The 24,324-nt window shown below is 37.8% G+C and overlaps 1 protein-coding gene and 1 long non-coding RNA gene across 2 annotated transcripts in view; one reads left to right on the plus strand and one right to left on the minus strand.

Annotated features, from left to right (window-relative positions):
• The window catches only part of LOC142520982 (uncharacterized), a 43,588-nt gene extending 20,737 nt beyond the window's left edge, over positions 1-22,851 (plus strand). Inside the window, exon 3 of the long non-coding RNA XR_012814044.1 lies at positions 22,728-22,851. This is a non-coding gene — a long non-coding RNA (uncharacterized LOC142520982). The remainder of the gene's footprint in view (positions 1-22,727) is intronic.
• LOC142520865 (aspartyl protease family protein 2-like) lies at positions 2,227-4,488 on the minus strand. The gene has a single exon (XM_075624014.1). It carries the CDS (start codon positions 4,109-4,111, stop codon positions 2,480-2,482), a length of 1,632 nt encoding a protein of 543 aa, XP_075480129.1. The 5' UTR covers positions 4,112-4,488; the 3' UTR covers positions 2,227-2,479.
• Positions 22,852-24,324: the final 1,473 nt, after the last annotated feature.

Raw genomic sequence — 24,324 nt, forward strand, 5'->3', positions numbered from 1 at the left:
CCACATCATCCGGGAGATTGTGAGAACAGTAGATATATCAGTCAAAAGAGTCCCCTCTACAGATAATGTTGTTGATCCACTTACAAAGCCCTTGCCAGGACCATTGTTTGAAAAGCATCGCGAAGCAATGGATTAAATTTTATGAGTAGTTGGCTCTAGGGCAAGTGAGAGATTGTTAGAGTAGATGTCCTACAAGCTAACTGTTGGCTAGGGATTTTATTGACTCAGTTGTATCAATCAACAATCTTTATTTTAATATAATTCATTATTTCATGGTTTGTTATTTCTTTATCTGTACACCCATTTTATCAAACATAGATAAAGACCTTGATTATACTTTAATATAAATGAATCGTAATTCGATGTTGAAATTCATTTGTAAACATTATATGATCTAAATTCGTTCCTAGTCGATTCAGCCACCTAAAACATGGATAAAGGTCAATTGAGCTCGAGACTAGCATCTGTGATGTTGTGTACTGCGTTTCTTGATAAGGGCATAAAGATGTCCAAACATGCATATGGGTAGTCATATGATGATTATAACGAACAACCCTCCCTCAGACTTTCCAAATGGTTATCATTCATCGAGAGTATAAGTCCGTGGTTATGATTGTACACCATGAGTCCTTACGACCCAGGACAACACTGAGGCTCTATATGCTAGGAATGTGCTTTGACTCGTTTACCGGCTCCAGGAGAGTAATCAGGTGGCGAGATTGGGTAAAGTTGCGACACATGTAGGAGCCAGTGCATTGTAGTCGAGAATTCACCGCTCACCTACGGGTGTGGATATCCTATGTGATCTGATGAAATAATTGTGTGTGGAATCTCTGGCCAGAGTATGAGATGTACATTGGACCTTCTCCAATGGTACATACGATGCCACTATTTATATGTATCACATAGTTATCGAATTAATATGCAACCCTCGATGAACCAATGGTTGCAGATTCGATCGGGATATATGAGATGAAGAAACCATACTATACGCTAATCATAATCGACTGGTTCTTGCAGGCACTATCAGTAATACCTAGGGAATCATGGGACGATGCTACTAGACGTTTTTCCCATTATTCGATGGGGTTTAATCAGAAATATGATTTCTGACATTCTCATTATCAATTGTTGATACATAGAATGGAGCAAAAAAGGATAAGCCCGAATAAAGGATTATGTCCTAAATCACAAGGAGTTGTGAACCCACGACTAGCTGTATCCCTAAACCATTGAGGGTCACACAAGCACTTAATCGTTTGTTCTCATTGATAGAGAATAAATTCAAGGATTTTAATTTATATTATGATATAGTAAATTCAAGGAGTTGAATTTATGATAATTAAATTTTGAGAAAAATAAATTCAAGGAGTTGAATTTATGAAATAATAAATTCAAGAAGTTGAATTTATGAATTTATAAAATTTGAGAGAATAAATTCAAGGAGTAGAATTTATAAAATCTGATAATTTAATTTATTAAACTCAAAAGTTGAGTTTATTAAATATTAAATTAAAATCGGTGAAAAGTATGTTTAATAAGTTTGTAGGAGTACAAGTCCAACATACTAAATAATTAAAGTTCTTAATGGAAGTTGATTAATTAATTAAACTAGTTGGACTAGCCCAATTAATTAATCAAGCTCATTAATGTTAATTATGTGTATTAGGTCTTAGCTTAATTATAAATAGAAGTGAGCAAGCCATAACTCTAGCCTCCATCACCTTGGAATTTTTTAATTTCCCTTCTCCCATAACACTCAATATTTCGGCCACTTCTCTTTGGAGGAAAGTTTGAGCCGTCTCTCAAACTTTGATCTCCAACGTAAAATCTCTTTTAATTTTTCTAGTGCAAATTAGAAGAAGAACAAATCATCTAGTCGTGGACCTGATTAGAAAAATAAAGAAAGGAGTTTCTGAAGAACGTTCGTAGGGAATTCATCAAGAGCTATATCTGCTAATCCCAAAAAAATTGGAGCCGTGTGAATATTTCACCAAAGGTATAAAATTCTAACGCCCTATGAATGTTTGATTAATTAAACCATACGAGTGCCCAAAACAAATATATTTTGAATGTCAAAATAAAATAAAATAAAATATTTTAAAACTTACACTGCGTTTGGATACAAGAAAACCGAGATCAAACCAAAAATTGGGACGCAAAAGCATATTTTATTGCATAAATTTAAACTCAAATATAATGTATTATCTTTGAAAGTTTCAAGAATTTAATGTACATTCAAATGTAAAATGTTCTTGCAAAAATGTGCAAGAAGCAATACAAGCATTGCCATTTCTAACAAATCGCTGAAGGCATTGGTCAATCATACAAATTATTGATGCTAAAAGAATGGTAAAATTTCTTCAATTGTCTTCTTCTTACCTCATAAATAGATTGTGAGGAGTCTCCCTCCATAACCCCTGTAGTATATTGTTTGCAGTTTACCACCCACCACCTAAACTATACACCGGTAAACATGTTATACATCAGCACACTTAGAAGGCGCGAATCCAAGCCTCGACTTTTTGACATCATACAAGATATGGAAATTCTGCTGCTGATAGTTCCCGATGATTGACAAAGCCGAACGAGGGGTCCCCAAGATCGCTAGGCAAACTACATCATCCGGCTCGAGCTTAATGAAATAGTTCTCGACCGGGAAATTCCATATGGCACCGTCCCCGAACAAAATCCCAAAACTGGGCAACTCCTGTTTAGCCACCCCAGACACGTTGTAACAAGGATCGAGAATTGGGAAATCTTTCACAACCGGATAGCCCCCCACCTTCTTTTCGAAAGCCTCCTTAATAATTTGATAGGCCGGATCAGCAAAATAACTGAGTGTCGTACCCGAGTCGATGATTGTCCCACCAGCACCTTCTGGAGATAAACTCCATGTCTCCTCCGGTATGCTTAGCACCTCCCCTCCAACAAGAATCGACTTTATTTGCACATAATAGAATGTATCCACTGGATTCTCTTTCCCCTTGACAAAAGACGTGAAATTTAAATTAGGGCGGCTGAGGAGGTCTTTGTCCTCCCCAAAAATAAGCTTGCTGCTAACACTAGTATTGCTATTTCTATCCACCAGACAATACGAAAACGAGTGGCCATATAAAGCTTGAAGCTGCGACGAAAAGGATAAAGGCCCTCTCCCAAGGCCTAATAGCCCAGCAGCACCATGAAAGAGCCCTCTATTCCAATGTCCACAACCAAACATCACATTTTCCACTTTCCTGAACTCAGATTTCCCACTCGGGGTCGTAAGATTAACTGTAAAGGCCTCAAGCGCAAAATCACCGGTAGTATTCGAGCTATCTCCATACCAATAATAATAAGGGCAGCTCTGATTCTCAGCCATGCAGGGCTGTGGCGGGTCGGGGGACGAAACAAGGTGACACCGTGGATCACTACAGCTAATATTTCTATATGAACTCGATTCTTTCGGAGTATAATATTGACCAGTTTGTTCAAAACAATCATAACAAGGTACACATTGAATCCAATTCAAATCACTGCCAGTGTCAAGAATCAAAGAGAAGTGTTTAGGAGGTGTACCCACAAAAACATCCATGAAGTACTCCCCGGAACCGAGACTCACCCCCGACTCCAGAGTCGCCATAAGCTGGCCGGAGAAACCGGCGGAATAAGCTCCCGGCAAGTCGTCCTGTCCGACAACTGGCTTCGTAAGCTGTTGATCACCATCTTTCTTCAATCTTGAAAGGGCGTTCTGATTTTTTCTCTCGATGATTCTTGTTTGGAGGGTTCGAATTCGTGTTAAATCCTTCGCTGTGGAATCCGCCACAGAATCCGAGGGCTCAACCTTTAGATTGAGCTTCACCGTTGGCTGGCCAGACTGTGGCTTCGAGTCTTCTCCAACATCATCTTCTTCATGAACCAAAATCTGATGGGTCGCTGTTTTCCTGGATTTCGAGAAGCTGCAATCCGAATCCACCGAAGAAGATACAGCATTGAAGCTAGAACGATCGGGCAACTCTATGGCCGAAAAATTCAAAAATCTGAGACCTAACACCACTCCATCCCCCCTGGCTAGAAACCCACAGAAGAACAAGCAAAAGCATCCAAGAACGCAGAAAGATTTCGACACCATCAGAAGAAAAGATGGAAGAAATTCTAAAAATCTTGCAGAAACAAGAGGATAAATTAACAACAACCCAGAACACAGAAAACAAAATAAAATCTTTAATTTTGAAGGAATCCAGGCCAAAGATTAGAACATGAAACTTTTAACAAGTAACAACAAAGAGCTTAAGACTCAAGATCCAGAAATCTCCTCCAGGATGAGAAATCTTCTGATTTTTTGGGCAGAATTCGAGGTGGAGAGAGAGAGAGAGAGAGATCAAACAACTTAATTGAATATGGAATTTGGAAATGGGAACAATTAAATTTGGAGGAGGCGTAAAAGTTGAAGAATATAGAAAGAATGAATGCTGGGAAGTAAGACTTTGAATGTCGCACCTTTTCTTTTCAATCCCCCCTATGCAACTTTTACGCGGTTTCACGTTATATTTCTGCACAAGTTTTTTTACTTTTCATTTTCTTACCTGAAAAATAAAACTTTATTTTTATTAGCTCAATAAAGAAGGACAAATTTGCAATAATTCTCTACTTTTCTTCTCAACTTTCTCTTTATTCTCTATACCTACAATTCTTTGTTTTAACTCTCCAATTTTCTAAAATTTCCCAAATTACCCTTACACCTCATGCTTATGGTACGTGGCATTATTTGACATATCGAGCATGTTCTTAAAGGCTTGTAGCCTCAAGACATACAGCTACGCAAGATTTTCAGCCTACATACCATGGTTAAATGATCGATTTTTTTTTAAGAAAATGTTCATCATGCTTCCGTATAATAAATTGAACATTTTACCTTTTTGACCAGAATGTCGTCGGGTTATATCCATCGGATTTTTACATACTACTCCTCACAGACTAACCACGCAGTCGCAACAGATGGTTCCTGACGCAGATTCCTTCAACAGCACTTAACACAAAACCCTGTTTCGTTTCCTACCTCCGGATGATAGTAAATAGTTCAATCTGAAACTAATACATGAGAGGGGCAAAAGTCTTGGTTCTTTTATTCAAACATACAAAATATTGTTACATAATAACCTCCTGTAGAGGAGGAGAAACTAGTTAAGCTACTAATAGTAGCTGAACGTACAACACACATAAACTTGAAAGAGAAAATATTCAGATTATTTTGAAGAAAAACGTAGAGGTTGAGTGATGTTTTCATCTTCATTCTGCCTTCTTATTTATACAAGCCCTTTACGAATTTGAATCTCGAACTTCAACTCTTGCCATTAGTTTTTCTTCGTTGTCATCCAGATGTGTTTGACACTATCTCTTGAGTGGGTTGAGTGGGTGGTTGAATGGTCCCTCTAACTTTTCTTGATTTATCTTTTTTCTATATCATTAATCTAGAAATAACTCTGTAGAGCTCAAATTTAGTACATGTAAAACCCATGCATTTATTTAAATTGTTAAATCATTTATTTACTTTTAATTGAGTTTAGCGGTGCATGATTTATGAAATTTAATTATTTTAAATTATTTATGTTTATGAGATGCACGTTAAAATACTTTCTTGAGTTTCATGTTTCAGGCGATTATTCGATGTGGTATCGAGGAAAAGAGACCGGCGACGATTTTGACGATTTTAAAATGTGGTAATTGATTTTTAATTAACAATGGGGCATTTTAAATGATTTATTTAGTTTTATCATTTTTTTCAAGACTAATTTAATTATTAGGTGACTTTACGACGTTAAAGTTTTTAAAAATTTGTCACTTGTACATTTTATTTTAAATTAAGAGATATTATTTAAAGTTAGAGGAAGATTAATATTTTAATTAGTTGTTAATTATCAATTAAGCACATAATTACCCCTAATTACCTACACTACCTCACGCACACACACATTTACACACACACCCCTACACGTTAAACACACAATATATGAGAGCCCGGAAATAAAATAGCATTGATGGCATTTTCGTAAATAAGTTGAAAAATAATGAATTAATTTTTATGGATAAAATATGACATATCTTGGTCATATGAAGTCCAAATGATTTGAGATTTGAATATAAAGTAGAAAACTCAAAGATGTAGAAGTTTCATGTTTTGAGTTTTGAAAAATTAGATCGTTTGACTGGTCTAAAGGCGTATACCAACGTTAAAATTTTAAATAGTATATATTATATTATATTAAAAAATAAAAAATAATAAAATTGAGACGGACTTTCAATTCCACCGTGACAACCATTTCGTGTGACAGAGGTGAGAGGGGAGAGGTGAGAGCTTTTCGATTTTCTTTTTTTATCGTGCGATTTATCGGTGTATCAAATCGACGAACCGACTCCAGATCTAGGATCGTGGACATGAGGTCTTCGATTTGAGGTATAAATTTTATATTTTTGGTGATGTTTGAAATTCGTCGATTTTTGGAATAAATTCGATAAATTGTTAAATCATACAGAAATTGAAGATTGTTGAATATTGTATGATTTTAACGAAGAATAGATGATTGATGCTGTTTTGAATTATTCTCAATTTATTATAATTGGGAAATTTTAATCGTAGGGTTGAGATTGAATAATTATTTGTCAGTTATTACTAATTCTGATAAATATATGTAGAAGAATAACCGACAAGAAACTCATATTCGAAGTCGGAATTGAATTATGTAATGATTTGGATTTGATATAAATTTTTTAAGTTTCAAATGATATTTGAAACTCATATTAATGATTTTGGGACTATGTTATTGATTGGAATGAGTATGTTATTGATGTAGATAAAGTATTATACCGATATCTTCAGGCTACATCAACTGGAAACGAAGAAATGAGGTATGTTGCGACCGGGTAACATACGACAGGTATCTGTATTATATGATATATGTTGGACTGATTGAAATGAGATTATGTGTCTATATGCCTTATTTGTTGATTGATGTGGCATACATGACATTGAGATTGAGATATCGATGTATAAAATAAATGTTTTGTTAACACACATCATTTTATGCATACATCGATACATGACATGCACGTTGAGCTTTCATCCTTGGATACCTTGATATGATTGGATTGGATTCCGGGGTTTGTAAACACAATTGCTATGTTGGTATTATATGACCCGTAAAACATAGACATTTGTGGCCCCATATGATTGGATATGAGATGTGGGATTTGATGGCGCTTTGCCGACGCTATCATACGAGTATCCCATATTGTCCGGTGTGCCAGCTCGAGCATTGATTTGATAGCGATTCGATTGATTCTGACATGTGCTCAGTGGATGGGCATTTGACCCGATACCTCCACGACATACTTGCATTGCATACCATATATCATTGCTTAGATATCTGTGGTATATATGATTGGTTGTTCCATATGGAGCTTTGCTCACCCCCAAGGGGGGGCTGTTGTTGTCTTTGTGTGTGGACAATGGCAGGTACTCCAAGATATCAGGAGACCGGAGAGGGTACTTCTGGAGGGAGCCACAGCTTGGGCTGAGGTTTTATGTTATGTCTTGTTCCCAGTATATATGTATATGTATCTATATACCGGGGCATGTCCCGAGGATATGAGTTGTTTCTATGTGATTGGTTTTTGATTTCATGTGGGCATGTTTATGACGTGAGATGAAATACTATTTTTAGTATTCAAATGAAATGATTTGGGCTCACTGTAAAGAAAATTTAAACTCGTTTTCTGCTGTAATTACTTAACCCTAATCAGATTGCATTGTAATAACGATTAGGAGCTATTGTGGGGCCAGAGCATAGCTGGGAATGCTCGATTAAGTCTTGTGTACACTTGAATAGGCACAAATGAATTGTGAGTTTGTGTTGATTTATTTGTATTACTTGCTCCTACTTGATTTGATTCGAGTAAGTATCTGATGAGATTGATGATATGAGATGATGAGATTATGAAATTTTTATTGATTTGTGATATTCATCTTTTGATTGTAGATGGATCCCACGAATGAAACTGCGTGTATCAGTACTGAGAGGATAGTTGGACAATTTGAAGGATTGTCCATGGATGTGGTGATGGCTCGATTCCAGGATCTAAAACCACCGAGGTTCTTTGGCACTGAGAGTGCAGAAAGAGCTGAAGCCTGGTTGAAGGATATCGAGTACTCGTTCAATATTTTTGAGTATTCCAAGGCTCGGAGACTGAAACTTGCTCTTTATCAGTTGAAGGACCGAGCTAAATCTTGGTGGAAAGCCGCTGAGATTGGACTGAAAGAGGCCGGGATTGAAGTCACTTGGGATGTCTTCAAGGCCCAGTTTTTGGAGCAGTATTCTCCTCCTTCTTATTATACTGCACAGGAGAATGAATTCAATAATCTGCAGCAGGGAACGATGTCTGTTGCAGAGTATGCTTCAAAGTTTTCTACTCTGTTGAAGTATGCACCTCACGTAGCTGGGAATGCGAGGGCAAAATATAACAGGTTTGTAAATGGATTGCATCCTGCTATATATACTTATGTTGTTTCTGGATTGCCTACCAGCTACGCAGAGGCAGTGGAACGAGCTAAGGCAGCCGAGGCTGGACTTAGGCGGGGAGGTCCACAGTATAATCCACCACCGGTGTCGCTCAGCAGCCTACTTTGCGGCCGAGGGGTAAGAAGTTTAAAAAGACTGGTTCTGTTTCCTCGTCTTCTTCGAGTTCGAGTGGATCACAGAAAGGGGGTCCTGTGATTGCTCCTTACTGTAGTCATTGTGGAGGTAAACATACTATCGAGCAGTGTCGAGGTATGTTTGGTACTTGTTATCAGTGTGGGCAGAAAGGCCATTTCTCTCGAGTATGTACGAACAGGGGTACGACTTCTGCTCAACCCCAGCCAGGATTTAGAGGTGGCCCTGGTATGACGAGACCTGCTGTTCCTGTTCCATCTTTTCAGCAGTCGAGTGCCCCATGATATCGAGGACCGGGTGGTCAGAGTGCCCAAGTTCCTCCTCAAGTTAGAGTGTATGCCATGACTGAGGATCAGGCGAGAGAAGCTCCTGGAGGCGTGATTGCAGGTATTTGCACGCTTTGCAATTATCCTGCACGTGTTTTATTTGATACAGGAGCATCTCATTCATTCATATATCATGCATTTGTTGCATCTCACGATATTGAGTGTACCCCGTTGTATGATACTCTGTCGATAGCCACGCCAGCAGGGAAGATTATTTTGTCTGAAAAAGTTGTGCATAATTGTGTATTGATATATGAGGATAATGTGATATTTCTGAATTTGATTGTCCTCCCAATGCACGACTTTGATTGTATTGTTGGCATGGATATCTTGATGACGAATCGAGCTACTGTGGATTGCTGTCATGGAGTAGTTCGATTTCGACCGATTGATGGACCCAAGTGGAATTTTTATGGCAAGGGTTCTCAACCCAAAATTCCATTGGTATCTTCCTTGGAAATGTCTCGACTTTTGACTAGCGGAGATGATGGTTATCTTATCTACGCTATTGATGTCTCTAAAAATGAACCTTCTTTATCTTAGATTCCTGTTGCGAAAGAGTTTCCAGATGTATTTCCCGATGAGATTCCTGATTTTTCTCCTCATCGAGAAGTAGAGTTTAGTATTGACCTTATGCCGGGGACTGCTCCCATATCTAAAGCTCCATATCGCATGGCACCATTGGAATTGAAAGAATTGAAAGAACAATTACAGGATCTTCTCGATAAGGGATATATTCGACCGAGTGTATCACCTTGGGGAGCTCCGGTCTTATTTGTTCGAAAGAAAGATGGTACTATGCGAATGTGTATCGATTATAGGCAACTGAATCGGGCTATTGTGAAAAACAAGTACCAACTTCCTCGTATTGATGACTTATTTGATCAGCTTCAGGGTACTTCTGTATACTCGAAGATTGATCTTCATTCTGGATATCATCAAGTACGAGTTCGAGACGAAGATATGCCTAAGACTGCTTTTCGTACGAGGTATGGCCATTATGAATTCTTGGTTATGCCTTTTGGTCTCACGAATGCTACTGCTGTTTTTAGGGACTTAATGAATCGTGTCTTTCGAGATTATCTTGACCGATTCGTGATCGTCTTTATTGATGATATTCTTGTGTATTCGAAATCAAAAAAGGAGCATGCTGAACATCTGAGACTGGTACTTCAAACTCTTCGTACTAGTCATTTGTATGCTAAATTGTCCAAATGCGAGTTCTGGATGGACAAGGTAGTATTTTTGGGCCACGTCATTTCGAGACATGGCATATCTGTTGATCCTGCTAAGGTCGAAGCTGTATTGAATGGCCGAGACCTACGAATGTTCCTGAGATCCGTAGCTTCATGGGTTTGGCTGGATATTATCGTCGTTTTATTGAAGGATTTTCGAAAATAGCTAAACCTATTACTTAACTGACACAGAAGAATCAGCGATTCATTTGGTTAGATGAATGTGAAGCTAGTTTTCTTGAATTGAAGACGAGATTGACCACAGCACCTGTGCTTACTATTCCCTCAGGTACCGGAGGATTTGTGGTATGTACAGATGCGTCTGGTAAAGTTTTGGGCTGTGTTTTGATGCAACATGGCAAAGTGGTTGCTTACGCGTCTCGTCAATTGAAATCTCATGAAACTTGTTATCCTATTCATGATCTTGAATTGGCTGCCATTGTATTTGCTTTGAAGATCTGGCGCCATTATTTGTACGGAAAAAAGTTTGTTATCTATTCAGACCATAAGAGTCTGAAATATCTCTTTTCTCAATCTGATTTGAATATGAGGTAACGCAGGTGGATGGATCTCCTGAAGGATTTTGATTGTGAGATTCAATATCACTTTGGATCGGTAAATGTTACTGCGGATGCCCTTCTTCGTAAAGTGCATGATTCTGTTTTAGCTTCTGTTTGTGTCGCCAAGGTACATGAAGATATATGTACTTCTGGTTGGACTTTTCACTCGAATTGGAATTCCGTCACTGTCTCAGCATTGCAAATTGAGCCGAACATGATATCGAAAATATGAAAGGCCCAACGAAGCGATGCTCATATTCAAAAGTCGAAAGAACTTGTATCGACATGACATCAGTCTGGATTTCAGATTTCTTCTGATGGTTCTTTACGACTTAATGGTCGGCTGGTAGTTCCTGATGATTCTGATTTGAGATCTGCTCTTCTTCGAGAAGCACATTGTAGCAAATACAGTATTCACCCTGGAGGTCGAAAGATGTATTTGACATTGATACCTCAATTCTAGTGGAAACGTATGAAGAAGGACATTGCTGAGTTTATTTCGAAATGTCTTGTCTGCCAGCAAGTGAAAGCCGAGAGAAGGAAACCTGGAGGATTAATCCATAGTCTCGAAATCCCGAAATGGAATTGGGAACATATTGCTATGGATTTTGTGACTCATTTACTTCGTTCGCCCAAGGGCTGTGATGCTATTTGGGTTATTATTGATCGGCTTTCGAAATCTGCACATTTTATTCCATATGAGCGGACTTATCCTTATAAGAGAATGGCCCGTTTACACATTGAGAATGTTGTGAGACTGCATGGTGTGCCAGTCTCAATTGTATCTGATCGTGATCCCAGGTTTGCTTCTAAATTCTGGGGTAGTTTTCAGGAAGCGATGTGTACGCGTTTGGCTATGAGTACTGCTTATCATCCACAAACAGATGGCCAGACTGAGCGTACGATTCAAACTTTAGAGGATATGTTACGTGCGATTGTGATGGATTTTCGAATGGGATGGCAAGATGCCTTACCATTGGTTGAATTTTCTTATAATAATAGCTTTCAGACGAGTATCGGTATGGCACCGTTTGAAGCTCTATATGGGAGACGATGTAGATCACCGTTATTCTGGTTTGAGATTGGTGATAGACAATTGACTGGACCTGAAATGATACAGGAAATGAACGATAAGGTTCAGTTGATTCGGCAGCGGATGAAAGCTGCTCAGGATCGTCAAACGAGTTATGCGAATAAACGAAGACGACCCTTGGAATTCCAGAAAGGTGACATAGTGTTTTGAAAATATCTCTCTTTAGAGGCACTGTTCGATTTGGCATGCGAGGGAAATTATCTCCTCGATATGTTGGTCCATACGAGATTCTCGATCGAGTTGGTGATCTTGCGTATCGATTGGCATTGCCACCAACTCTATCGGCTATTCATGATGTGTTTCATGTTTCTATGTTGAGGAAATATGAACCCGATCCATCACATGTGCTTGCACCTGACGATGTTGAACTTGATCATTCTCTTTCCTATGTTGAACATACTGTTCGCATTATGGATCGAAAGGAAAAGGTATTGCGAAATAAATCGATTCCTCTAGTTCGAGTGCAATGGACACGACATGGTGTTGAAAAATCAACGTGGGAATTGGAAAGCAAAATGCGAGATTCGTATCCGTATTTTTTTGATTCTATGACATCTGTTCCATTGTATTCAGTGTATTCTGATCCGTTTACTGATTTTAGCTTTGATATGTACTATAACTGGTGACATATATATGTTTGTCAATGTTATGTATATAGAGATGTTTGAGATTTCGAGGACGAAATCTTTTAAGTTGGGGAGAAATGTGAGATCCCGGAAATAAAATAGCATTGATGGCATTTTCGTAAATAAGTTGAAAAATAATGAATTAATTTTTATGGATAAAATATGACATATCTTGGTCATATGAAGTCCAAATGATTTGAGATTTGAATATAAAGTAGAAAACTCAAAGACGTAGAAGTTTCATGTTTTGAGTTTTGAAAAATTAGATCGTTTGACTGGTCTAAAGGCGTATACCAACGTTAAAATTTTAAATAGTATATATTATATTATATTATATTATTTTATTAATATAATATAATATAATATAAAAATAATAATAAATAAAAAAATAATAAAATTGAGACTTCTACCGTCACAACCATTTCGTGCGACAGAGGTGAGAAGGGAGAGGTGAGAGCTTTTCGATTTTCTTTTTTTGGTCGTGCGATTTATCGGTGTATCAAATCGACGAACCGACTTCAGATCTAGGATCGTGGACATGAGGTTTTCGATTTGAGGTATAAATTTTATATTTTTGGTGATGTTTGAAATTCGTCGATTTTTGGAATAAATTCGATAAATTGTTAAATCATACAGAAATTGAAGATTGTTGAATATTGTATGATTTTAACGAAGAATAGATGATTATAGTGATGTTGTTTTAATTTATTCTCAATTTATTATAATTGGGAAATTTTAATCGTAGGGTTGAGATTGAATAATTATTTGTCAGTTATTACTAATTCTGATAAATATATGTGGTAGAATAACCGACAAGAAACTCATATTCGAAGTCGGAATTGAATTATGTTATGATTTGGATTTGATATGAATTTTTGAAGTTTCAAATGATATTTGAAACTCATATTAATGATTTTGGGATTATGTTATTGATTGGAATGAGTATGTTATTGATGTAGATACAGTATTATACCGATATCTTCTGGCTACATCAACTGGAAACGAAGAATTGAGGTATGTTGCGACCGGGTAACATACGACAGGTATCTGTATTATATGATATATGTTGGATTGATTGGAATGAGATTATGTGTCTATATGCCTTATTTGTTGATTGATGTGGCATACATGACATTGAGATTGAGATATCGATGTATGAAATAAATGTTTTGTCAACACACATCATTTTATGCATACATCGATACATGACATGCACGTTGAGCTTTCATCCTTGGATACCTTGATATGATTGGATTGGATTCCGGGGTTTGTAAACACAATTGCTATGTTGGTATTATATGACCCGTAAAACATAGACATTTGTGGCCCCATATGATTGGATATGAGATGTGGGATTTGATGGCGCTTTGCCGACGCTATCATACGAGTATCCCATATTGGCCGGTGTGCCAGCTCGAGCATTGATTTGATAGCGATTTCTGCTGTAATTACTTAACCCTAATCAGATTGCATTGTAATAACGATTAGGAGCTATTGTGGGGCCAGAGCATAGCTGGGAATGCTCGATTAAGTCTTGTGTACACTTGAATAGGCACAAATGAATTGTGCGTTTGTGTTTGATTTATTTGTATTACTTGCTCCTACTTGATTTGATTCGAGTAAGTATCTGATGAGATTGATGATATGAGATGATGAGATTATGAAATTTTTATTGATTTGTGATATTCATCTTTTGATTGTAGATGGATCCCACGAATGAAACTGCGTGTATCAGTACTGAGAGGATAGTTGGACAATTTGAAGGATTGTCCATGGATGTGGTGATGGCTCGATTCCAGGATCTAAAACCACCGAGGTTCTTTGGCACTGAGAGTGCAGAAAGAGCTGAAGCCTGGTTGAAGGATATCGAGTACTCGTTCAATATTTTTGAGTATTCCAAGGCTCGGAGACTGAAACTTGCTCTTTATCAGTTGAAGGACCGAGCTAAATCTTGGTGGAAAGCCGCTGAGATTGGACTGAAAGAGGCCGGGATTGAAGTCACTTGGGATGTCTTCAAGGCCCAGTTTTTGGAGCAGTATTCTCCTCCTTCTTATTATACTGCACAGGAGAATGAATTCAATAATCTGCAGCAGGGAACGATGTCTGTTGCAGAGTATGCTTCAAAGTTTTCTACTCTGTTGAAGTATGCACCTCACGTAGCTGGGAATGCGAGGGCAAAATATAACAGGTTTGTAAATGGATTGCATCCTGCTATATATACTTATGTTGTTTCTGGATTGCCTACCAGCTACGCAGAGGCAGTGGAACGAGCTAAGGCAGCCGAGGCTGGACTTAGGCGGGGAGGTCCACAGTATAATCCACCACCGGTGTCGCTCAGCAGCCTACTTTGCGGCCGAGGGGTAAGAAGTTTAAAAAGACTGGTTCTATTTCCTCGTCTTCTTCGAGTTTGAGTGGATCACAGAAAGGGGGTCCTGTGGCTGCCATTGTATTTGCTTTGAAGATCTGGCGCCATTATTTGTACGGAAAAAAGTTTGTTATCTATTCAGACCATAAGAGTCTGAAATATCTCTTTTCTCAATCTGATTTGAATATGAGGTAGCGCAGGTGGATGGATCTCCTGAAGGATTTTGATTGTGAGATTCAATATCACTTTGGATCGGTAAATGTTACTGCGGATGCCCTTCTTCGTAAAGTGCATGATTCTGTTTTAGCTTCTGTTTGTGTCGCCAAGGTACATGAAGATATATGTACTTCTGGTTGGACTTTCACTCGAATTGGAATTCCGTCACTGTCTCAGCATTGCAAATTGAGCCGAACTTGATATCGAAAATACGAAAGGCCCAACGAAGCGATGCTCAGATTCAAAAGTCGAAAGAACTTGTATCGACATGACATCAGTCTGGATTTCAGATTTCTTCTGATGGTTCTTTACGACTTAATGGTCGGCTGGTAGTTCCTGATGATTCTGATTTGAGATCTGCTCTTCTTCGAGAAGCACATTGTAGCAAATACAGTATTCACCCTGGAGGTCGAAAGATGTATTTGACATTGAGACCTCAATTCTGGTGGAAACGTATGAAGAAGGACATTGCTGAGTTTATTTCGAAATGTCTTGTCTGCCAGCAAGTGAAAGCCGAGAGAAGGAAACCTGGAGGATTAATCCATAGTCTCGAAATCCCGAAATGGAATTGGGAACATATTGCTATGGATTTTGTGACTCATTTACTTCGTTCGCCCAAGGGCTGTGATGCTATTTGGGTTATTATTGATCGGCTTTCGAAATCTGCACATTTTATTCCATATGAGCGGACTTATCCTTATAAGAGAATGGCCCGTTTACACATTGAGAATGTTGTGAGACTGCATGGTGTGCCAGTCTCAATTGTATCTGATCGTGATCCCAGGTTTGCTTCTAAATTCTGGGGTAGTTTTCAGGAAGCGATGTGTACGCGTTTGGCTATGAGTACTGCTTATCATCCACAAACAGATGGCCAGACTGAGCGTACGATTCAAACTTTAGAGGATATGTTACGTGCGATTGTGATGGATTTTCGAATGGGATGGCAAGATGCCTTACCATTGGTTGAATTTTCTTATAATAATAGCTTTCAGACGAGTATCGGTATGGCACCGTTTGAAGCTCTATATGGGAGACGATGTAGATCACCGTTATTCTGGTTTGAGATTGGTGATAGACAATTGACTGGACCTGAAATGATACAGGAAATGAACGATAAGGTTCAGTTGATTCGGCAGCGGATGAAAGCTGCTCAGGATCGTCAAACGAGTTATGCGAATAAACGAAGACGACCCTTGGAATTCCAGAAAGGTGACATAGTGTTTTGAAAATATCTCTCTTTAGAGGCACTGTTCGATTTGGCATGCGAGGGAAATTATCTCCTCGATATGTTGGTCCATACGAGATTCTCGATCGAGTTGGTGATCTTGCGTATCGATTGGCATTGCCACCAACTCTATCGGCTATTCATGATGTGTTTCATGTTTCTATGTTGAGGAAATATGAACCCGATCCATCACATGTGCTTGCACCTGACGATGTTGAACTTGATCCTTCTCTTTCCTATGTTGAACATACTGTTCGCATTATGGATCGAAAGGAAAAGGTATTGCGAAATAAATCGATTCCTCTAGTTCGAGTGCAATGGACACGACATGGTGTTGAAAAATCAACGTGGGAATTGGAAAGCAAAATGCGAGATTCGTATCCGTATTTTTTTGATTCTATGACATCTGTTCCATTGTATTCAGTGTATTCTGATCCGTTTACTGATTTTAGCTTTGATATGTACTATAACTGGTGACATATATATGTTTGTCAATGTTATGTATATAGAGATGTTTGAGATTTCGAGGACGAAATCTTTTAAGTTTGGGAGAAATGTGAGATCCCGGAAATAAAATAGCATTGATGGCATTTTCGTAAATAAGTTGAAAAATAATGAATTAATTTTTATGGATAAAATATGACATATCTTGGTCATATGAAGTCCAAATGATTTGAGATTTGAATATAAAGTAGAAAACTCAAAGACGTAGAAGTTTCATGTTTTGAGTTTTGAAAAATTAGATCGTTTGACTGGTCTAAAGGCGTATACCAACGTTAAAATTTTAAATAGTATATATTATATTATATTATATTATTTTATTAATATAATATAATATAATATAATATAAAAATAATAATAAATAAAAAAATAATAAAATTGAGACTTCTACCGTCACAACCATTTCGTGCGACAGAGGTGAGAAGGGAGAGGTGAGAGCTTTTCGATTTTCTTTTTTTGGTCGTGCGATTTATCGGTGTATCAAATCGACGAACCGACTTCAGATCTAGGATCGTGGACATGAGGTTTTCGATTTGAGGTATAAATTTTATATTTTTGGTGATGTTTGAAATTCGTCGATTTTTGGAATAAATTCGATAAATTGTTAAATCATACAGAAATTGAAGATTGTTGAATATTGTATGATTTTAACGAAGAATAGATGATTATAGTGATGTTGTTTTAATTTATTCTCAATTTATTATAATTGGGAAATTTTAATCGTAGGGTTGAGATTGAATAATTATTTGTCAGTTATTACTAATTCTGATAAATATATGTGGTAGAATAACCGACAAGAAACTCATATTCGAAGTCGGAATTGAATTATGTTATGATTTGGATTTGATATGAATTTTTGAAGTTTCAAATGATATTTGAAACTCATATTAATGATTTTGGGATTATGTTATTGATTGGAATGAGTATGTTATTGATGTAGATACAGTATTATACCGATATCTTCTGGCTACATCAACTGGAAACGAAGAATTGAGGTATGTTGCGACCGGGTAACATACGACAGGTATCTGTATTATATGATATATGTTGGATTGATTGGAATGAGATTATGTGTCTATATGCCTTATTTGTTGATTGATGTGGCATACATGACATTGAGATTGAGATATCGATGTATGAAATAAATGTTTTGTCAACACACATCATTTTATGCATACATCGATACATGACATGCACGTTGAGCTTTCATCCTTGGATACCTTGATATGATTGGATTGGATTCCGGGGTTTGTAAACACAATTGCTATGTTGGTATTATATGACCCGTAAAACATAGACATTTGTGGCCCCATATGATTGGATATGAGATGTGGGATTTGATGGCGCTTTGCCGACGCTATCATACGAGTATCCCATATTGGCCGGTGTGCCAGCTCGAGCATTGATTTGATAGCGATTTCTGCTGTAATTACTTAACCCTAATCAGATTGCATTGTAATAACGATTAGGAGCTATTGTGGGGCCAGAGCATAGCTGGGAATGCTCGATTAAGTCTTGTGTACACTTGAATAGGCACAAATGAATTGTGCGTTTGTGTTTGATTTATTTGTATTACTTGCTCCTACTTGATTTGATTCGAGTAAGTATCTGATGAGATTGATGATATGAGATGATGAGATTATGAAATTTTTATTGATTTGTGATATTCATCTTTTGATTGTAGATGGATCCCACGAATGAAACTGCGTGTATCAGTACTGAGAGGATAGTTGGACAATTTGAAGGATTGTCCATGGATGTGGTGATGGCTCGATTCCAGGATCTAAAACCACCGAGGTTCTTTGGCACTGAGAGTGCAGAAAGAGCTGAAGCCTGGTTGAAGGATATCGAGTACTCGTTCAATATTTTTGAGTATTCCAAGGCTCGGAGACTGAAACTTGCTCTTTATCAGTTGAAGGACCGAGCTAAATCTTGGTGGAAAGCCGCTGAGATTGGACTGAAAGAGGCCGGGATTGAAGTCACTTGGGATGTCTTCAAGGCCCAGTTTTTGGAGCAGTATTCTCCTCCTTCTTATTATACTGCACAGGAGAATGAATTCAATAATCTGCAGCAGGGAACGATGTCTGTTGCAGAGTATGCTTCAAAGTTTTCTACTCTGTTGAAGTATGCACCTCACGTAGCTGGGAATGCGAGGGCAAAATATAACAGGTTTGTAAATGGATTGCATCCTGCTATATATACTTATGTTGTTTCTGGATTGCCTACCAGCTACGCAGAGGCAGTGGAACGAGCTAAGGCAGCCGAGGCTGGACTTAGGCGGGGAGGTCCACAGTATAATCCACCACCGGTGTCGCTCAGCAGCCTACTTTGCGGCCGAGGGGTAAGAAGTTTAAAAAGACTGGTTCTATTTCCTCGTCTTCTTCGAGTTTGAGTGGATCACAGAAAGGGGGTCCTGTGGCTGCCATTGTATTTGCTTTGAAGATCTGGCGCCATTATTTGTACGGAAAAAAGTTTGTTATCTATTCAGACCATAAGAGTCTGAAATATCTCTTTTCTCAATCTGATTTGAATATGAGGTAGCGCAGGTGGATGGATCTCCTGAAGGATTTTGATTGTGAGATTCAATATCACTTTGGATCGGTAAATGTTACTGCGGATGCCCTTCTTCGTAAAGTGCATGATTCTGTTTTAGCTTCTGTTTGTGTCGCCAAGGTACATGAAGATATATGTACTTCTGGTTGGACTTTCACTCGAATTGGAATTCCGTCACTGTCTCAGCATTGCAAATTGAGCCGAACTTGATATCGAAAATACGAAAGGCCCAACGAAGCGATGCTCAGATTCAAAAGTCGAAAGAACTTGTATCGACATGACATCAGTCTGGATTTCAGATTTCTTCTGATGGTTCTTTACGACTTAATGGTCGGCTGGTAGTTCCTGATGATTCTGATTTGAGATCTGCTCTTCTTCGAGAAGCACATTGTAGCAAATACAGTATTCACCCTGGAGGTCGAAAGATGTATTTGACATTGAGACCTCAATTCTGGTGGAAACGTATGAAGAAGGACATTGCTGAGTTTATTTCGAAATGTCTTGTCTGCCAGCAAGTGAAAGCCGAGAGAAGGAAACCTGGAGGATTAATCCATAGTCTCGAAATCCCGAAATGGAATTGGGAACATATTGCTATGGATTTTGTGACTCATTTACTTCGTTCGCCCAAGGGCTGTGATGCTATTTGGGTTATTATTGATCGGCTTTCGAAATCTGCACATTTTATTCCATATGAGCGGACTTATCCTTATAAGAGAATGGCCCGTTTACACATTGAGAATGTTGTGAGACTGCATGGTGTGCCAGTCTCAATTGTATCTGATCGTGATCCCAGGTTTGCTTCTAAATTCTGGGGTAGTTTTCAGGAAGCGATGTGTACGCGTTTGGCTATGAGTACTGCTTATCATCCACAAACAGATGGCCAGACTGAGCGTACGATTCAAACTTTAGAGGATATGTTACGTGCGATTGTGATGGATTTTCGAATGGGATGGCAAGATGCCTTACCATTGGTTGAATTTTCTTATAATAATAGCTTTCAGACGAGTATCGGTATGGCACCGTTTGAAGCTCTATATGGGAGACGATGTAGATCACCGTTATTCTGGTTTGAGATTGGTGATAGACAATTGACTGGACCTGAAATGATACAGGAAATGAACGATAAGGTTCAGTTGATTCGGCAGCGGATGAAAGCTGCTCAGGATCGTCAAACGAGTTATGCGAATAAACGAAGACGACCCTTGGAATTCCAGAAAGGTGACATAGTGTTTTGAAAATATCTCTCTTTAGAGGCACTGTTCGATTTGGCATGCGAGGGAAATTATCTCCTCGATATGTTGGTCCATACGAGATTCTCGATCGAGTTGGTGATCTTGCGTATCGATTGGCATTGCCACCAACTCTATCGGCTATTCATGATGTGTTTCATGTTTCTATGTTGAGGAAATATGAACCCGATCCATCACATGTGCTTGCACCTGACGATGTTGAACTTGATCCTTCTCTTTCCTATGTTGAACATACTGTTCGCATTATGGATCGAAAGGAAAAGGTATTGCGAAATAAATCGATTCCTCTAGTTCGAGTGCAATGGACACGACATGGTGTTGAAAAATCAACGTGGGAATTGGAAAGCAAAATGCGAGATTCGTATCCGTATTTTTTTGATTCTATGACATCTGTTCCATTGTATTCAGTGTATTCTGATCCGTTTACTGATTTTAGCTTTGATATGTACTATAACTGGTGACATATATATGTTTGTCAATGTTATGTATATAGAGATGTTTGAGATTTCGAGGACGAAATCTTTTAAGTTTGGGAGAAATGTGAGATCCCGGAAATAAAATAGCATTGATGGCATTTTCGTAAATAAGTTGAAAAATTATGAATTAATTTTTATGGATAAAATATGACATATCTTGGTCATATGAAGTCCAAATGATTTGAGATTTGAATATAAAGTAGAAAACTCAAAGACGTAGAAGTTTCATGTTTTGAGTTTTGAAAAATTAGATCGTTTGACTGGTCTAAAGGCGTATACCAACGTTAAAATTTTAAATAGTATATATTATATTATATTATATTATTTTATTAATATAATATAATATAATATAAAAATAATAATAAATAAAAAAATAAAAAAATAATAAAATTGAGACTTCTACCGTCACAACCATTTCGTGCGACAGAGGTGAGAGGCGAGAGGTGAGAGCTTTTCGATTTTCTTTTTTTGGTCGTGCGATTTATCGGTGTATCAAATCGACGAACCGACTTCAGATCTAGGATCGTGGACATGAGGTTTTCGATTTGAGGTATAAATTTTATATTTTTGGTGATGTTTGAAATTCGTCGATTTTTGGAATAAATTCGATAAATTGTTAAATCATACAGAAATTGAAGATTGTTGAATATTGTATGATTTTAACGAAGAATAGATGATTATAGTGATGTTGTTTTAATTTATTCTCAATTTATTATAATTGGGAAATTTTAATCGTAGGGTTGAGATTGAATAATTATTTGTCAGTTATTACTAATTCTGATAAATATATGTGGTAGAATAACCGACAAGAAACTCATATTCGAAGTCGGAATTGAATTATGTTATGATTTGGATTTGATATGAATTTTTGAAGTTTCAAATGATATTTGAAACTCATATTAATGATTTTGGGATTATGTTATTGATTGGAATGAGTATGTTATTGATGTAGATACAGTATTATACCGATATCTTCTGGCTACATCAACTGGAAACGAAGAATTGAGGTATGTTGCGACCGGGTAACATACGACAGGTATCTGTATTATATGATATATTTTGGATTGATTGGAATGAGATTATGTGTCTATATGCCTTATTTGTTGATTGATGTGGCATACATGACATTGAGATTGAGATATCGATGTATGAAATAAATGTTTTGTCAACACACATCATTTTATGCATACATCGATACATGACATGCACGTTGAGCTTTCATCCTTGGATACCTTGATATGATTGGATTGGATTCCGGGGTTTGTAAACACAATTGCTATGTTGGTATTATATGACCCGTAAAACATAGACATTTGTGGCCCCATATGATTGGATATGAGATGTGGGATTTGATGGCGCTTTGCCGACGCTATCATACGAGTATCCCATATTGGCCGGTGTGCTAGCTCGAGCATTGATTTGATAGCGATTCGATTGATTCTTACATGTGCTCAGTGGATGGGCATTTGACCCGATACCTCCACGACATACATGCATTGCATACCATATATAATTGTTTAGATATCTGTGGTATATATGATTGGTTGTTCCATACGGAGCTTTTCTCACTCCCAAGGAGGGGCTGTTGTTGTCTTTGTGTGTGGACAATGGCAGGTACTCCAGGATATCAGGAGACCGGAGAGGGTACTTCTGGAGGGAGCCACAGCTTGGGCTGAGGTTTTATGTTATGTCTTGTTCCCAGTATATATGTATATATATCTATATACCGGGGCATGTCCCGAGGATATGAGTTGTTTCTATGTGATTGGTTTTTGATTTCGTGTGGGCATGTTCATGACGTGAGATTAAATACTATTTTTAGTATTCAAATGAAATGATTTGGGCTCACTGTAAAGAAAATTTAAACTTGTTTTCCGCTGTAATTACTTAACCCTAATCAGATTGCATTGTAATAACGATTAGGAGCTAAGAGCCCCACACAACACACACATACACATTTCATTTTCATTTTTGAGAGCAAATTAGGGTTCTTAGAACAAGAGAGAAGCCGCCCCTCCCTCTTCAGTTTTCCAGCAGATTTTCGTTGGGTTTTCTTCAAGAAAATCGTTCGACGATGTCCCGGATCATAAACATTTTCCTTTTCTTTTTCCTTTGTTGAATTCTGATCGTTAATTGTGACTTTCTTCAAACCTCAAAAGTCGATGGATCCATCTACTTGAAACCGCAGTACTGGGCGGCGGGGACACCAGCAACACTCTCACCGGTCAACTGAGCCCTGGCCTATCCTCTTTCGAATAGAATACGATCGTCGGGGCTCCCTCTGGGGCCTTTTCCCATAAATGGGCTCCCTCTGGGCCTTTTTTCCTCACGATATTCCTATTTTTACCTCAACATCATATCCTCGTATCCTCATATTCGCAATAATAGAAATACGATCGTCGGGCTCCCACTGGGACCGTCGCCCTCACTATATCTCCAACATCATCGAATTAGTCACAATTACTTCACTTCCTTCAACGTTATACATTCTCATCACTTTATAAAATCATGCATAACATAACATTTTGTTTTTTGAAACCAAGCATGCAGCATGTCTTTTAAATGTCTTCCTTAAATCATAAAAATCTCATATATATTTAAAAATCATAATTTAATCATGAACATTTCATAAATATTTAAAAATAATCATAATATCATAAAAACAGCATTTAAAGCACTGTCATGACGTTTACTAATTTTTTTGGTGTAAAAAGACCGTTATACCCCTAGACGTAAAATTCCTCAGTTATTACTTTTTCTTGAATTCATTGACTCTAACATGTCCCAAATAATTATTTAAGTCTAAATTAATTTTCACATAATTTTATTTAGCATAAACATTAAACTTTTTCATTTATCTTGAATTAATTTCTTTGACGGTGTTTTAATCCCGAAAAATCCCGAACTTTAATATAAAATTTCTAAATTCAAAATTTAGTCTTTTTATATTATGTTAGCCCCCATGAACCACGACTTGACTCCCGTGAGCCGTTTTTAAATTTCTTTTAGTTTGGAAAACCTATTGTGACCTATAACCTTCGACCTTGAGTCATCTTTCGATTTTCTCGAGCTGCCCTCAAACCATGTTGAATCAAACTCTGACCAACCCACTAGAGTACCCTACTGTACCCTTAGATCACTTAGAACCCAGCCAAAGTCAACAACCCGAAGTCCCCAACCCCAAGCAAAAGCTGGCCGAGAACTCCTATGG

Source organism: Primulina tabacum, chromosome 12, assembly GCF_025594145.1.
Source record: "Primulina tabacum isolate GXHZ01 chromosome 12, ASM2559414v2, whole genome shotgun sequence".
Taxonomy (NCBI): domain Eukaryota; kingdom Viridiplantae; phylum Streptophyta; class Magnoliopsida; order Lamiales; family Gesneriaceae; genus Primulina; species Primulina tabacum.

Excerpts from the sequence above, each read along its gene's own strand:
- LOC142520865 (XM_075624014.1), bottom strand. The coding sequence starts at position 4,111 with ATGGTGTCGAAATCTTTCTGCGTTCTTGGATGCTTTTGCTTGTTCTTC.